Raw genomic sequence first — 16,742 nt, 5'->3', positions numbered from 1 at the left:
GCCAGGAGAGCCCCAAGGGCAGGCTGGGGACACTGCAGCCAGCCAGGAGAGCCCCAAGAGCAGGCTGGGGACACTGCAGCCAGCCAGGAGAGCCCCAGGAGCAGGCTGGGGACCCTGGAGCCAGCCAGGAGAGCCCCAAGGGCAGGCTGGGGACACTGCAGCCAGCCAGGGGTGGCCAGGAGTGCCCCAGGAGCAGGCTGGGGACACTGGAGCCAGCCAGGAGAGCCCCAGGAGCAGGCTGGGGACCCTGCAGCCAGCCAGGAGAGCCCCAGGAGCAGGTTGGGGACACTGCAGCCAGCCAGGAGAGCCCCAGGAGCAGTCTGGGGACCCTGGAGCCAGCCAGGAGAGCTCCAAGAGCAGTCTGGGGACCCTGCAGCCAGCCAGGAGTGCCCCAAGGGCAGGTTGGGGACCCTGCAGCCAGCCTGGGGCTCGTGTCCCAGGGGCTCCCAGAGCCAAGGGACTCTGGCTTTGCTCACTGGTGCCTGTCTGCTGGCTGTGTAACCCCTGAGACAGGGACAGTGTCCTGGGGACAGGATTTCCCCGGCTTGGCTGGGGTTTATTTTGAGCTGCTGCTCTGGAGTTGGTTTGATGCACTCAGGGAGTTGCACGCAGAGTTATCCCTGGGGTCCCCTTCCTGATCAAATCTGCAGCTGGAAAAGCCTTCCAGAGGCTGCTCTCTGTCTTTGGGCACGCTTGAGCTCCCTGTGCCCCTTGTGGGGTGAGGAGAGGAGCAGGAGTGCCCAGAGCTGTGTGAGGATGGATTTACATCCTGCTTCCATTCCTCATTCCTAACGCGTGGTTTCCTGGTTCACACTGCATCCTGTCACACCTTCAGGGATTGAGGATGGGGATTCCAGGGTGGGGTTTTCCCTCTGTGCATCACAGCCCATTTGATGGAACGGGTGATCCTTAGGGTTCCTTCCTGCCCAAACCTTTCTGGGATTCTGTGCCTGTGGGGGGGATCATTCCCAACTGTGCAGGGTGGGCAAGAACTGCAATGGAGAAGGGCTGGGGAAATGTTCCCTTGTGTTTGGAATCTCTGTTCTTCTCTGTTTGCTTGTGGCTGGATGATCTGTGCAAGGGAGCTTCCCTTGCCTGGATGCACCAGGAGTGAACTTTGAAATTGCCTTTTTTCTAAATTTGGATATTTTCTCTTTTTGTCTCAAATCCCAAACTTCTGTGCTTCGTGGCTCTGATGTGGAACATCCTATCCTGTCTCATCATCCACAGCAACGAGTTGTTGTCTGGGGCTGTTGGGAGTATTTTGGGAAGGAAGACAGGATAGAAACCACATTCAGTGAATGCCTTCCTAAGCAGGAGTGCATCTGCCTTCTTTTGGGGTAGAAAAGTTTAAAGATGTCCTGAAAACCGTTTTGGAAACTGATTTTGAACGTCAGCCCCTGTTTTGGGAGCAGATAACTTTATCTGACATGTGGAGATTACTGAAGTGTTCTCTTTAAATCTTTGTTGTTGTTGCTACTCCAGCTTTTCAAGAGGTGTTAATAATATGTAACATGAGTGAAATGCCACTTAAAATGGGGTCTGTTCCAGACAACCTCTGAATTTTTAAACTCAAGCCATAAATTAATGTTGTAGAGGGAGGAAAACAGGCAAAAAGAAGTGGGGCAAAACTGGCAGAGTCAGGCAGAGCAGGTAAAATGAAGTTTGCACGTTTTGGGGATTGAAATCTGGCTCACAAACTTGTGTCAGCCTTTCAGCCCTGCTGCAGCGGCGGGGCTGGGGGAGCGGGGGGAGCGGGGCTGGGCCGGGGGGAGCGGGGCTGGAGCGGGGCTGGACCGGGGGGAGCGGGGCCGGGCCGGGGGGAGCGGGGCTGGGCCGGGGGGAGCGGAGGGAGCGGGGCCGGGCTGGGGGAGCGGAGGGAGCGGGGCTGGGGGAGCGGAGGGAGCGGGGCTGGGCCGGGGGGAGCGGGGCTGGGCCGGGGGGAGCGGGGCTGGGCCGGGGGGAGCGGGGCTGGGCTGGGGGGAGCGGGGCTGGGCCGGGGGGAGCGGGGCTGGGCTGGGGGGAGCGGGGCTGGGCTGGGGGGAGCGGAGGGAGCGGGGTTGGGCTGGAGGGAGCGGGGCTGGGGCGGAGGGAGCGGGGCTGGGCTGGGGGAGCGGGGCTGGGCCGGGGGGAGCGGGGCTGGGCCGGGGGGAGCGGGGCTGGGCTGGGGGAGCGGAGGGAGCGGGGCTGGGCTGCGGGGAGCGGAGGGAGCGGGGCTGGGCTGGGGGAGCGGGGCTGGGCTGGGGGAGCGGAGGGAGCGGGGCTGGGCCGGGGGGAGCGGGGCCGGGCCGGGGGGAGCGGAGGGAGCGGGGCTGGGCCGGGGGGAGCGGGACTGGGCTGGGCTGGGCTGGGCTGGGCTCAGCCCGGTCCTTTTCTACCCTTTGAATATGGAAAGTGCCCCCGTGCGCGGGACAATGCATTGAGGACTCGGAGCTGCTCGGGAGCCCCGGTCCTGGGGCAGTGCTGCATTAACCCCTTACAGCCTGGCCCTGGGGCAGTGCTGCATTAACCCCTTACAGCCCGGTCCTGGGGCAGTGCTGCATTAACCCCTTACAGCCTGTTCCTGGGGCAGTGCTGCATTAACCCCTTACAGCCTGGCCCTGGTCCTGGGGCAGTGCTGCATTAACCCCTTACAGCCTGGTCCTGGGGCAGTGCTGCATTAACCCCTTACAGCCTGGCCCTGGGGCAGTGCTGCATTAACCCCTTACAGCCTGGCCCTGGGGCAGTGCTGCATTAACCCCTTACAGCCTGGCCCTGTTCCTGGGGCAGTGCTGCATTAACCCCTTACAGCCTGATGCCTGCCCGGGGCTGGTGCATGGCTGGGATTTTCCCATAGGAAGTGCTCTGTTCCTCGTGACCTCCGTGTCCTCTGGCAGCACAAAGCCTCTCATTCTTCCCATGGGAATGCCAGGGGAGAGCAGGACCTTGGTGTTAGGGCCCATTGTGCAGCTTTTCTCTGAAGGAGCTTGTCTGGAGCCAGGCCCTTGTTTTCCCACCTCTGAAGTCCTGAGGAATGTTCCCTGGCCCCTGCTGAGGAGGGGAGAGCTGGGTTCTGAGGTCTGTGCCTCTGTCCCTGCCCTCCCTTTGTGCACTGTGGGGTTTGGGAGCTCCCATGGCAGTGAGAGCAGCGGGAGATCACTCAGAGCATCCCAGCCCTGAGCCACCTCCGGGGCCCAACAGAGGGCAGGGAAATCCAGCTGCTCCTCTGGGGTGTGAGCACTCCAGGTCTGCTTTCTGCATCTGCAGGGAGCTGAGATTTCCCTTCTTCTAGGCTGGCTGTGCTGCTGGGTTTGGGCTCTGCTGTGGGGTCACGGTGCTGGGGAGGGCTGGGAGCTGTTTGGGATGGCTCCAGGGGTGGGGGAACCACCTGTAACCCCTCCCTGTGTCACAGGATGCCGAGGAGCACTGTCCTGCCTGCAGCCTCCTTCCTGGCTCACTGGGGTGTTTTCTGAGACCCCTGTCAAAGGGAGGAATGATGGACCTGACTCCATGTCTCAGAGGGCTAATTTATTATTATTTTATGATCTATATTATATTAAAGAATACTAAACTAAACTATATTAGAGGATACAGAAAGGACACAGACAGAAGGCTAAAAGATACTAATGAAATATCATGACTCCTTCCAGAGCCCTGGCACAGCCTGATGGTGATTGGTCATTGAGTCAAAACAATTCAGGTGAAACCCAGTGAAACAACCACCTGTTGGATAACCACATTCCAAAGCAGCAAAACACAGGAGAAGCAATCAGATAATTATTGTTTTCCTTTTCCTCTGAGGCTTCTCAGCTTCCCAGGAGAAGAATCCTGGGCAAGGGGATTTCTCCAGAAAATGTGGCAGTGCCAGGTCAGGATCTGAGCTGGAGCCCAGGGAGATGTGTCAGTCCCAGCAGGAACCTGAGGTGCTCTGGCTGCTCTGGTGTCAGTCCTGCTGCTGCCACGGGTCCTGGGGCAGCTCTGGAGGCAGGAGGCTCTCTGCTCCCCCAGGAGCCTGGGTGGCCCTGGTGGGTTTATGGGCACAGGGCAGTGCCTGCAGCACCAGCAGGGGCCATTACTGCTGCTGGTGCTTGGCCCACCTGGCCCTCAGGTGTGTGAGCATCACATTGGGCTGTTCCAGCAGCACAGACCAACCCAGTGACCTTTATAAATCCTCACTTTCAGTACATTCTTCCTTCTTTGCCATTCCCCAAACACAGCCTTGGCAGGGAAGCTCCTCAGCTCCCCCACCTGCCCCAGGGCTGGGGGGGACAGCCAGGCCAGCCCCCAGGTGTGTGGGTCCTGGTGGGGTGCTGGAAAAGGGGGGCAGAAGGACCACCTTGGGTCTGTTGCTGCCTTGCCAGGCTTGGGGCTGTGAATGGGAGATTCTGGGTTAAAATCCCCCTTGGAGGTTCAGGTATAGGCAACGTGATGGAGCAAATTACTGAATGTGTTCAAGTGCAAGGAAAGTACTGTGGAATGGGGATTTATTTGGGATTTTCCCTCTATTCCCCCCCTCCAGGCTCCCCTGGCTCAGCTGTGTGTTTATTACACTGATGCTGAGGCCTGCTTCCAGAACATTTTGGGGGAAACTGAGGAATTGAGTGTGCCTCAAACCCCAGGTGGCTGAGTGTTGGAAAAGAGAAAGTTTCCTACCTTTGTTAGCTGTCCTCTCAGCTCACAGGGGGCTCTGCTGCCTCTCCCTGCCCTTAGTGTCCAGGGAGGCTCCTGGGGAGGCTGTAAAGCCTTTCAGGCAGAAATGTAAAGAATTTGGAACATGTAACCATTGTTGAGTCAGATAAAAGCTTTTGTCTGGAGAAAAGTAGCAAGTTTGAGTTGATTTTTTCCTGCAAAGGGAAGTTCTCCATTTCTTCCTTCTGCTGGTCAGCCTCCTTTTGCAAGAGTGCAGGACCCAGGAGCCAGGGGGGTCGGGCTGTGCTCCAGGGAACAGGGACAGGAGCAGAGGGAACGGCCTCAGGCTGGGCCGGGGGAGCTCAGGGTGGAAATTGGGAAATTCCTTCACTCAAGAGAGGTTCAGTGTTGGCAGGGTCTGCCCAGGGCAGTGCTGAGTGCCCATCCCTGGAAGTGTCCCTGCAGGTGGCACTCAGTGCTCTGGGCTGGGCACAAGGTGGGCACTGGGCACAGGGTGGGCTCAGGGACCTTGGGGGGCCTTTCCAAGCTGACTGATCCTGGGATCTGTGCCTTGTCTGTCTCTTGTACCTGAAGTGGGCCAGAAATGGCAAAATGTCACCTGTGGGCTGCAAGGTGGGCGCATCCCGCTGCCCTCGTGCTTCCAGGCAAACTTTGTCTTGGGTTTGCAGTCGTGCAAGAGGCAAGAAATTCTCCTTTAACATTTGTCCTGCAAGCCACAGGTTTATGTTGGCTTAGACAATCTCTGTTTGCAGAAATGGCTTGGAGCAGAACCAGTTCCTGCTGTTCCCTCTTAGGAGCTCAGCCACAGCATAAAGCAAAGAAAGATGGCAGATTTTAATATGCAGCCCCCCAAGTGATAAAGAAGTACTGGCTTTGGAATGCTCAGTGCTTTCTTACAGAATGCTGCTGTTGGACAGCAGGTGAAGAGAGTAAACAGAGTTTTCCTCCTTGAAATGACCAGGAATGTTGGCAGTGCTGTGCTCCTCCCCAGAGTGCCTTCTGGCAGCTCGGGCTGGCCAGAGAGCCACTCGTGGTGTATGTTTTGCCACAGGAGCAGCAGATCCATGTTGTTCTTGAGTTCCTCCTGGAACAGGGATGGTCCAGCCCTGACAGTGGGGTTGAGATCTGCTCGGTCATTGCACAGAACCAAGAAATAAATCCCAGAATGGTTTGTGCTGCAAAGGACCTGGAAGGGATTTGTGCTGCAAATCCCATCAGTTCCACTGCTGCCGGTTCAGGGGCACCTCTCACTGTCCCGGGCTGCTCCAGCCCCAATTTCCAGCCTGGCCTTGGGCACTGCCAGGGATCCAGGGGCAGCCCCAGCTGCTGTGGGAATTCCATCCCAGCCCCTCCCCACCCTCCCGGGGAAGGATTCCTTGCTGAACGCTGCGATCTCCCTAAAACGAGCTGGTAACGTTTATTTTCCTTGTCTTCGGCTGTTTCTGTCCCCAGGTGGAGGCAGTGCCTCCCCGCAGGGCTGCCCGCGCTGCTGTGCCCCGGGATGGCCTGGAGGTGAGGATGACCCTGACTGAGAGGCTGCGCGAGAGGATTTCGGGGGCGTTCTACAGCCACGGGCTGCTCTGCGCCTCCCACCCCATCCCCACCATCCTCTTCACCGCCCTCTGCGTCCTGGCCTGCTGGTGAGTCCCGCCCCGGCAGGGCTGGCACTCGGCCCGCGGGGCACCGGGGGGTGCTCAGCCCGACTCCCGGGTCTTAGAAGGCTGATTTATTATTCCATTATAAATTGTATCGTGGCATATTATATTGTGACATATTACATTCTATTCTATACTCTATATAATATTATATACTTTATATCATATCAAATACTATATTATATACTATATTATATCATAGTATGACATATTATATTATGACATAATTACATTTTATTCTATATTCTATTCTATATTCTATATCATAGTATATACTTTATAGTATGTTATATTATGTCATATCATATCAAATACTATATTACATACTATATTATATCATATTATGACATATTATATTATGACATAATTACATTCTATTCTATATTCTATATCATATTATATACTTTATATTATATTATATCGTATCAAATACTATATTATATCATATTATGACATATTATGACATAATTACATTCTATTTTATATTCTATATTCTATATAATATTATATACTTTATGTTATATAATATCATATCATATCAAATACTATATTATATCATATTATATTCTATATCATATTATGTACTTTATATTATATTATATCATATCATATCAAATACTGTATTATATCATATTATATACTATATTATATCATATTATGACATATTACATTATGACATAATTACATTCTATTCTATATTCTATATCATATTATATATTTTATATTATATCATATCAAATACTATATTATATCATATTATGACATATTATGACATAATTACATTATATTCAATATTCTAAATTTTATATAATATTATATACTTTATATTATATAATATCATATCATATCAAATACTATATTATATCATATTATATACTATATCATAGTATGACATATTATATTAGGACATAATTACATTCTATTCTATATTCTATTCTATATTCTATATCATATTATGTACTTTATATTATATTATATTATATCATATCAAATACTATATTATATCATATTATATACTATATTATATCATATTATGACATATTACATTATGACATAATTACATTCTATTCTATATTCTATATCATATTATATACTTTATATTATATCATATCAAATACTATATTATATCATATTATGACATATTATGACATAATTACATTATATTCAATATTCTAAATTTTATATAATATTATATACTTTATATTATACAATATCATATCATATCAAATACTATATTATATCATATTATATACTATGTTATATCACATTATGACATATTATATTATGACGTAATTACATTCTATTCTATATTCTATTCTATATTCTATATCATATTATGTACTTTATATTATATTATATTATATTATATTATATTATATCATATCAAATACTATATTATATCATATTATATACTATATTATATCATATTATGACATATTACATTATGACCTAATTACATTCTATTCTGTATTCTATATCATATTATATACTTTATATTATATCATATCAAATACTATATTATATCATATTATGACATATATTATGACATAATTACATTCTATTCTATATTCTATATCATATTATATACTTTATATTATATTATATTATATATCATTATATACTATATTATATCATATTATATACTATATATAATATAATGTAATGTAATATAATGTAATATAATGTAATATAATATAATATATTAGGATAGTATTATATCTTATCATATCATATAATATCCTATCATACCATATCATACTATTCTATATTTTACTATATTATTATATAATATTATAATACTATGTTATTGTACTCTATGATACTATACTATACTATTATACTCTATTATACCATACTAAACCTATTCTAGTATATCATATATATTATAGTATGCAATGCTGTGCTATCAAAGAATAGGGAAAGGATCCTTACAGAAGGCTTAACAAGATACTGATGAAGAACTCCTGACTCTCTCCAGAGCCCCGACACAGCTGGCTGGGGTTGGTCATTAAGTAAAAACAATTCCCATGAAACCAACCAACCAACCACCTGTTGGATAAACAATCTCCAACCACATTCCAAAGCAGCAAACACAGCAGAAGCCATCAGATAATATTGTTTTCCTTTTTCTCTGAGGCTTCTCAGCTTCCCAGGAGAAGAAATCCCGGGCAAGGGATTTCTCCAGAAAATGTGGCAGTGACACGGGGCTGGGCACAGGGGTTCTTGGCAGTGTTCTCCCTCTGGGCCTGCCCAGAAGCTCTTTTTAAATTTAGACTTTATAGTTTTTGTCATCTCCTTTTGTGGGACAGAAGAAACAGCGGGGATGAAGTGTCTGCATCTGGTTTGTTAAGTAAGAACTAATTGAGCAAGTGAAGTGAAGCAATAAATGAGAGGAAGGTAACCCTCGAGCACCTGGCGGTGGACTCCAAAGCCATGAATTAAAAATGGGGAGAAGGAAAGCTGATCTTTCTTTGCACACCTGCCTGTCCTGTTCTCCCTGGAGCCTGCCCTCTTCTCTTTCCTTGGCACGCCCGCCTGGGAGTGGATCCCTGCTCTCCCTGTGGGCCCCAGTTTGGATCCCTGCTTTGCAGGTGGATATAATTTTCCTCCCAGGAGTGTCACACGGGCTCAGAGTCATCTCCAGCAGGGCCCTGTGGGGCTGAGCAAACCTGTGTCCCCAGAGCATGCACGGTGTGCATGTACACACTGTGCCTTGCAGGGTTGAACTCTCTTGTCTGTTCTGGGCAAGATAAACCCCTGGGGATGATTTGCTCCCCTGTTTGCAGGAGAGCTCCACCTGTGCTGGCACAGACTGGTTTTCCTCTGAGCTGTGGTGCTGACAGGGCCTACCTGCACATCTCAGTTCAAACACTGGCAAAGGGAGGATTTTCACACATGGAAAACCCCTGGGGTGGCTTCTCCTGGCTGGAACCCTTGGTGGCTGTGAGCAGCAGTGGGAGCATTGCTTCCTGGCTTTTCCCTGCTCCACAGGACTCCTTGTACCTTTCAGGGACACTTTCATTCTCAGGTCTCTTGCCCTGTAGAACATGATGCTCCTACAAGGCCCACCCAAGTGGTTCCCACCCTTATCTTTGAGATGAAAGATACCAAAGACAGAGATATCTTGATTTATCTTGCTACTAGCAGGATAGCAGGCTCGGTGTTTTGGCTCCAGCTTTGCCAGGTGCAGCTTTCCAGTGGTATTTCTGCCCCTGGAAGCTGCACCCAGCAAAGCCAAGCCAGAGTCCCACGTGTGTCACTGTGTCACCTCCCTGCTGCTTGGGAGTGGCTTCCCTGGGTGGCTCAGCCTCCTCATTCAGCTCTCCCAGGCTGCAAATGCAGGAAACTGCTGCGGTGTGAATGTTCACCCACAAAGAGTTGTCTTTGGGGAGGGATCAAACATTCCTATTCCCTTCTGAAATTCAGGATTTCCTGGGGGGGAGAAAGTCTGGGGGGGGTCACCAGCTCAGCCCCCTGGGTCAGGACGTGGGGCTGCCCTGTCACTGCTCAGAGCAGGCAGCTGAGGCTGCAGAGCACGAGGGTTTTGGTAACTGTGGGTTTGGGGGAGTGTCTGCACTCCTGAGTGCCAGCCTTTGAGGATGCTGCAGTGCCTGGTTCCCTCCAGGCTGCAGAAATCCATCCAGGACACCATCAGGTGGGAAGAGTCTGGTTTTTTTAATGAGTTCAGGAGCTCCTGAGCGAGGCAGAGCCTGGCCCTGGCAGAGACAGGTGGCAGAAGCCTGGTGACAGCCCTGGGGAGCAGGAGAACTGGGCAGGAAGAGAATCCCAGCCTGGCTGAGGCTGGAGGGCTGGGGCCCTGTTAGGAGCCATTTCTGGGGTGTTCCAGCTCCTGCTCTGGGCTGCTGTGCTGGTAACGAGGGGTTAATTGGGGCTGAGGAGTGGCTTTGCTAATTAGGTCAGAACTAGACCACAGTGGGTCCTGCACCTGGCATGCCAGGCTGTGAGAGTGAAGGGATTGCTGCATGGGTGCACTGTGCTGCATGGGTGCCAGTGCGTTGTGCTGCATGGGTGCACGGTGCTGCCCGGGAGCTGGTGCATGGTCCTGCATGGGTGCCCTGTGCTGCATGGGTACCCGGTGCACTGTGCTGCACGGGTGCATGATGCTGCACGGGTGCCATGCGCTGCATGAGTGCCCGTGCACTGTGCTGCACAAGTGCGCGGTGCTGCATGGGTACCAGTGCATTGTGCTGCATGGGTGCATGGTGCTGCATGGCTACGCAGTGTGCGGTGCTGTGCGAGTGCATGGTGCTGCATGGGTGCTGGTGCATGGTCCTGCATAGGTACCCTGTGCTGCATGAGTGTGTGTGTTCTGCATGAGTGTGCGGTGCATGGTGCTGCGTGGTGCAGGTGTGCTGCATGGGTGCACTGTGCACTGTGCTGCATGGGTGCACGATGCTGCATGGCAGCTGGTGTGTTGTGCTGCATGGGTGCATGATGCTGCGTGGGTGCATGGTGCACTGTGCTGCATGAGTGCACAATGCTGCCTGGGAGCCGTCGCGTGGTGCTGCACGGGTGCCGAGGATGCAGGGGTGCAGTCTGGCAGGGTCCCCTGCAGGAGCTGAGCTGGTGTGCTCTGTGGAAGCTCTCCTCTCTCCCGCTGGCTTTCCCTGGTGCATCCCCGCCACGGCTGTGCAGGAGGAGCCCAGGAGCAGCCCGAGCCCCTGGGGAGGATCAGGGCCCGGCCCTGAGGCAGCAGCTCCTTCAGGCAGCATTTCTGTGCAGCAGGGCTGGGCAGGAGCCTCAGCCCTGTGTGCAGCTGGGCTGAGGCCAGGGCAGGGAGCTGACAGAACCATGGAACTGGTGAGGTTGGGAAAGGCCTTGAGACCATGGAGCCCAACATTCCCCAGCCCTGGCAAGGCCCCTCTGACCCCTCCGTGTTCCTGGGGCAGGGCTGATAAACAAAGACGTCCCTGCAAGCGAGGCTGGGTCTGGTATCCTGAGCTGGCAGAGGTGCACCAGCCCTGCCTGCTGTGCCTGGCACCAAGGAGAGCTTGTGGGATCCTGCTGCAGACAGAACCATCCCAGTCACTGTGGCTTCCCCCCCTCACATCAGTCAAACCCCACAGTTCTTGTGTGCAGACAGTTTTTAGAAGCTGAAATAAAGCACAAGGTCCACAATCTATCCACCAGGGGTTCTGGCCTCAGGCAGGTGAGGGCAGTGCCCATGCAGGGAATAAAGTCATCACAGAGTCTGGTCTGGTTGTTTTGGGTGCCTTTCCTCTTGGAAGGGTTTGTACAGACCCTGTGTTTAATGTCACTGACAGACAAGGCACAGCAGCTCTGGGTTTGAGAATAAATCAATACCCAAAGCAAAAAATCCTGTGGCTCATTCCTGCTCTCTAGTCCTAAAGTGTGAAAATCCAGGTTAGTCCCCACAGCAGAGGGAGAGTTCTCTTGTTTACAGGTGACACTCATTTTCCTCATCCCACTTGAATGGATCTGTGCTGGGATCTGCAGTTCCCCTGGAATGGGGCTGTCACCAGCCTTGTGTGACAGCAGCCCAGAGGGGAACGGGTGATTGTGGCCATTGGGGTCAGTATGGAATGCCAGAGCCACTCTGAGGAACAGTTCAGGTGAGGATTGCAGGTGAGCCAGGGGGCTCTGCAGCAGGTTTAGGGCAATTAAACAGGGCTTTGTTAATTACCTGAAGCACAGGTTCTGCTCCTGAGCAATGGCAGAACTGGCTGGAGCCAGAGCCCCTGGGCAGTGCCTGTGTGTGTGTGTACATGTTTGTTTAGATTTACTTCTGTAAGCATGTGTCACTCTGGCACAGGTCTGTGCTATTTGTGGGGTGCCAGAGGACCTGAACTGGAGTCAGACTCTTCATGTTCAGGTCCCCAGAGCACAGAGTCTCCCCCGGGGTTCCAGCATGACTCTGGGAGCAGCCTGTGCTGCACAGGAGAGGGGAATCTCCTTTCCAGGGCAGAATTTGGAGCCCTGTCAGAGGGAAGCAGGCACAGCCCCCACCACTCACTCAGAATCAGGTTGTTGGTGCACTTGCCAAGGCTGAAAAGGCCCTGTTGCTGCCAGAGATGGGCCTTGCCAGCCCTGTGGCAGGACCCTGCCAGCAGATTCCCTCCCTGCTCAGCCCTGGGATTCCAGGCTGCTCTGGCTTGGCTGCAGACAGGCCAAAAGCTCCTGCTGGGAGCTGGTTTCATTCCCTGGATCAGTTCCTTTCCTGTTCCCTGAGCCCTGGCAGCTCCCTGCTTCCCTCTGCCCTCCGTGCCTGGGGCTGGGAAGGGGCAGTGTGCAGGGAGGGATGTGCCTGCAGCTCTCCTGGCCCTGCTCCCCCCTGGGGCCCTGAGCTGCCTTCAGAATCTGTCAGGTGCTGGGTTGAGCACCTCTGCCTGCTCCTCCCTCCTGCTGGGGGCTGGAACACAGCTCCTGCTGCAGCTCAGCACTTCCAGCTGGTTCCAGGATCTGTGGTTCCTTTATTCTGGGCTTTCAAGGGCTGTCAGGGTGCACAGCGACGTGAGCATCTCAAAAGAGCCTTTCCCAAATCAGATCAGAGCTTTCCTGGCATCTTTGTTAGATCCAGGGTGGGTGGGTGGGTGGGCTTGGGAGGAACCTCTGGATGTCACCCAGGGCAGGGTCCCCTGGGCCGTGCCAGGTGGGTTTGGGATGTCTCCAGAGAGGAGACTCCAGCCCCCCTGGGCAGCTGCTCCAGGGCTCTGCCCCTCCATGGACAGAGGCTGTTCCTGCTGCTGGGCTGGAGCTGCTGGCCTTTGCTTTGTGGCCATTTCAGGTCCTGCTGTCCTTCCCTCCCCTGTCTGTGCTTCCCATTCTCGTGTTCACCTCTTTCCCTGCTGCTCAGAAAAATCCCCAACACAGAGAAGGGGGAGGAGGGCAAACCCCAGTGCTGGAAATGCCTTCCCTGGAGCTGAGGTGGGGCAGTTCTTCCCTCTGTGCCCTGTGCAGGGTCAGTGACCCAGAGCTGTCACAGCACACCCACAGCAGCTGGGGCTGCCCCTGCATCCTTGGATGTGTGCCTGGCCAGGCTGGACAGGGCTTGGGGCACCCTGGGACAGTGGGAGGTGTCCCTGCCATGGCAGGGTGGCACTGGGTGATCCTCAGGGTCCCTCCCATCCCAAACCACTCCAGCATTCCGTGTTCCCAGCACCTGGTGGTCCCAAACCAGCAGGGCCAGGCTCACACAAGGAGCCCCTTTTCCCTCCACGCTGAGCCATGGAGCAGGACTGAGCCCCCAGAGAGAATCCAGAATCCCCTCCTGCTCTGGTCTCACAGCAGAGCTGCTCAGCCCACCTGGAGCCAGCAGCTGTCACTGGGTCTGGAGGAGAGCTGAGCCCTCCTGCCCTTGGAGGGGACTCTGCTGCCCTGGGGGATCCCAGGGCTGACAGATCCCCTTGGAAAGGCCCTGGGACAGCAGCAGCACTGCAGCACAGACACCCAGGGAGGGGAAACACTCCACAATCAGACTGAATCTGAGCTGAGTCCACAATCAGACTGAATCTGAGCAGTCTCTGGTTATAAATGATTCAAATTCTACAGAAAACCATTTGTTGTGACTCCTCCCCACTCGCAGGTGACTCACAGGGAATTCCCCCCTGCAGAAGCACCTTCTGTGCATCTCAAGTGTTCTCCTTGGATTTCTGGACACAGTTGCCAACACTGAAATCATTTAGGGAAAAAACAATTCCTCCTCAAGCATCTGTTGAACACTCTCTGCTTTGTTTATCACTTATGCTTGATCTTACTGTTCCTTTTTCTCTTCCCTGCCCTTGCTCAAGGAAATGCTGATAATGAGGTGTATTTCTGTCAGAGCAGTGAAGAGCAAGTCTGACAAGCTTGGCTTCTGATTGCATTGTTCTTTTCCAGCTGTTTGTTGTTCTCTCTGAAGCCTTGTGTTTAGATGCTGCTTGTTCCTCCCTGGCCTTTGATGATCCCAGCTATTCCCTAATGGAGTGGGCAGAGCCTGGCAGGAGAACAATTCCAAGGCCTTTCTCTTTATTGTCTCAGTATTGCCACAAAACTCATCTACAAACAGGAAAATGTATCAGGGACAGTGAGGCCACAAAAAGAGTGAAGCTCTGATCTGCAGTTCAGTTTGGTGCTGGCAGTTCCAGACTCCCAGTGATCTCTGTGTGTCAGCAGCCTTGCATTTCCCACCAGCTCAATTCTGATTTGCTTTTAGCCATTTTGGGGAACATTTGGGGTTAAAAGTCCCATTCTAAACTCTCTGTAGCCTCATTTTCTGTTTCTGAGCAGTTCAATGTCTCTGTTGAGGGACAGGAGCTACGATCACCAGAGGCTGTGGTGGCAAAGCAGCAAGAGGACCAAGATTTCACAGTTTTGGTCTCTCACTGCTGCTCTTGAAAGTGCTTTGAGGACCAGTGAGGTTAATGACAAGTTTTGGAAGCAGTTTGAGTCCAAATGAGGAAAAGCAGAGGATTATAAAGGCTTTGGGGCAGGGAAGCAGCCCCTGGAACAAGGGGGTGTCTGGGCTTTGGGTGGGATGCACAGTAACTGAGCCATGGCCATGCTGAGTGGTTTTGCCACAGCTAACTGGGATGGAGGAGTCCAGGAGAGGCCCTGCAAGGTCTTCTCTCCTCTCCCTTCCCCTTTCCAAGGGAGAAGGACTCTGGCTAGCAGTGTGTCCCCTGAAAGCCAAACCCCCCTTGCTGGCTCTCCTGTCCTGCACAGCTTGGCTTTGCCAAAGTGGGCACAGTCACTTTTTCAACTCTTCTATTACTATACAAATTATTACTTTTATTATTATTATAGAAATTAATATAAAATACTACTTTATTATTATTCTTCATACCACCAGGAGAAAATTACTTCAGCATTTGGAGCTAACCCTGGGGGCAAGGTTACCGTGTTGGGGACACATTCATTCAGCTCTTTCAGGAAACACTGAGTTTGCTCTGCTCTAGGAGTCCCTGAGCCCCCAAAGTGAGGGATTTGCCCGGTTGTGTCCCCCCAGCTCCCCCCTGCTGAAGCTGCCTCTGCCAGGGACGGGCCCCGTGGAGTTCAGCACGCCGCTGAAGGACTACGCTCCCCCCGGGGGGCAGGGGCTGCAGCACGGCGAGCCCGGCGAGCGCCCCGACTGGGTGAGTGCTCCTGGGGACACTGGGGACACTGGGCAGGGGACAGGGACCTGCTGGGGACACTGGGAGGGGACAGGGACCTGCTGGGGACATGGGGACATGGCCCCCAGGGAACAGGGGCTGCAGCACGGGGAGCCCGGCGAGCGCCCCGACTGGGTGAGTGCTCCTGGGGACATGGGGACACTGGGGAGGGCACAGGGGACACTGGGGACATGGGGACATGGCCCCCGGGGGCAAGGGGCTGCAGCACGGGGAGCCCGGCGAGCACCCCGACTGGGTGAGTGCTCCTGGGGACACTGGGGACACTGGGCAGGGGACATGGACCTGCTGGGGACACTGGGGACACTGGGGAGGGGACAGGGACCTGCTGGGGACATGGGGACACTGGGGAGGGCTCATGGACCTGCTGGGGACATGGGGACACTGGGGAGGGCTCATGGACCTGCTGGGGACATGGGGACACTGGGGACACTGGGGAGGGCACAGGGACCTGCTGGGGACATGGCGACACTGGGGACACTGGGGAGGGCTCATGGATCTGCTGGGGACACTGGGGAGGGCACAGGGACCTGCTGGGGACATGGGGACATGGCCCCCAGGGAACAGGGCTCCAGCACGGGGAGCCCGGCGAGCACCCCGACTGGGTGAGTGCTCCTGGGGACACTGGGGACACTGGGGAGGGGACATGGACCTGCTGGGGACGCTGGGGCTATGGGGAGGGGACATGGACCTGCCGGGGTCACAGGGAGGGGACACAGCCCTGCTGGGGTCACAGGGAGGGGACATGGCCCTGCTGGGGTCACAGGGAGGGGACATGGCCCTGCTGGGGACACTGGGGAGGAACATGGCCCTGCTGGGGTCACAAGGAGGGGACATGGCCCTGCTGGGGACACTGGGGAGGGACACGGCCCTGCTGGGGACACTGGGGCTATGGGGAGGGGACATGGACCTGCTGGGGTCACAGGGGGGGACACTGGGGAGGGAACACAGCCCTGCTGGGGTCACAGGGAGGGGACATGGCCCTGCTGGGGACACTGGGGAGGGACACGGCCCTGCTGGGCTGCCCAGCACCCGGTGGCCCCGAGCAGCTGTGGCTGCCCCTGGACCCCTGGCAGTGCCCCAGGCCAGGCTGGGCAGGGCTGGAGCAGCCTGGCACAGTGGGAGGTGTCCCTGCCATGGCAGGGGTGGCTCTGGGTGGGCTCTGAGGTCCCCACAGCACAAACAGAGGCAGACTCCTTTGTCCTTGCTGCTGAGTCCTGTCGTGTTCCACCTCTGGTTTGGGAAGGGGAAGCAGAGTCTGGCAGAGCCTTCTGTGGTACTGGCAGGGTCCCCCGTGGCAGGAGGGGAGGAGGACTCTGACTCCATGTGC

General features: G+C 53.4%; 1 protein-coding gene across 3 annotated transcripts in view; it reads left to right on the top strand.

Moving 5' to 3' along the window:
- Positions 1 to 16,742, top strand: part of SCAP (SREBF chaperone) — a 66,736-nt gene that overhangs the window by 8,414 nt on the left and 41,580 nt on the right. For 2 of the 3 annotated variants that reach the window (XM_059870486.1, XM_059870394.1), the window contains exons 2-3: positions 6,082 to 6,269; positions 15,250 to 15,376. In XM_059870486.1, the coding sequence (XP_059726469.1) occupies positions 6,148 to 6,269; positions 15,250 to 15,376 (249 nt within the window). In that variant the 5' untranslated portion in view covers positions 6,082 to 6,147. Of the gene's footprint in view, positions 1 to 5,381; positions 5,550 to 6,081; positions 6,270 to 15,249; positions 15,377 to 16,742 lie in introns of all 3 variants that reach the window. The other variant, XM_059870315.1, reaches the window with a different exon arrangement.

The sequence above is a fragment of the Haemorhous mexicanus genome, chromosome 1 (genome assembly GCF_027477595.1).
Source record: "Haemorhous mexicanus isolate bHaeMex1 chromosome 1, bHaeMex1.pri, whole genome shotgun sequence".
Lineage (NCBI taxonomy): Eukaryota > Metazoa > Chordata > Aves > Passeriformes > Fringillidae > Haemorhous > Haemorhous mexicanus.
This window is presented reverse-complemented; position numbering and strand designations above follow the sequence as displayed.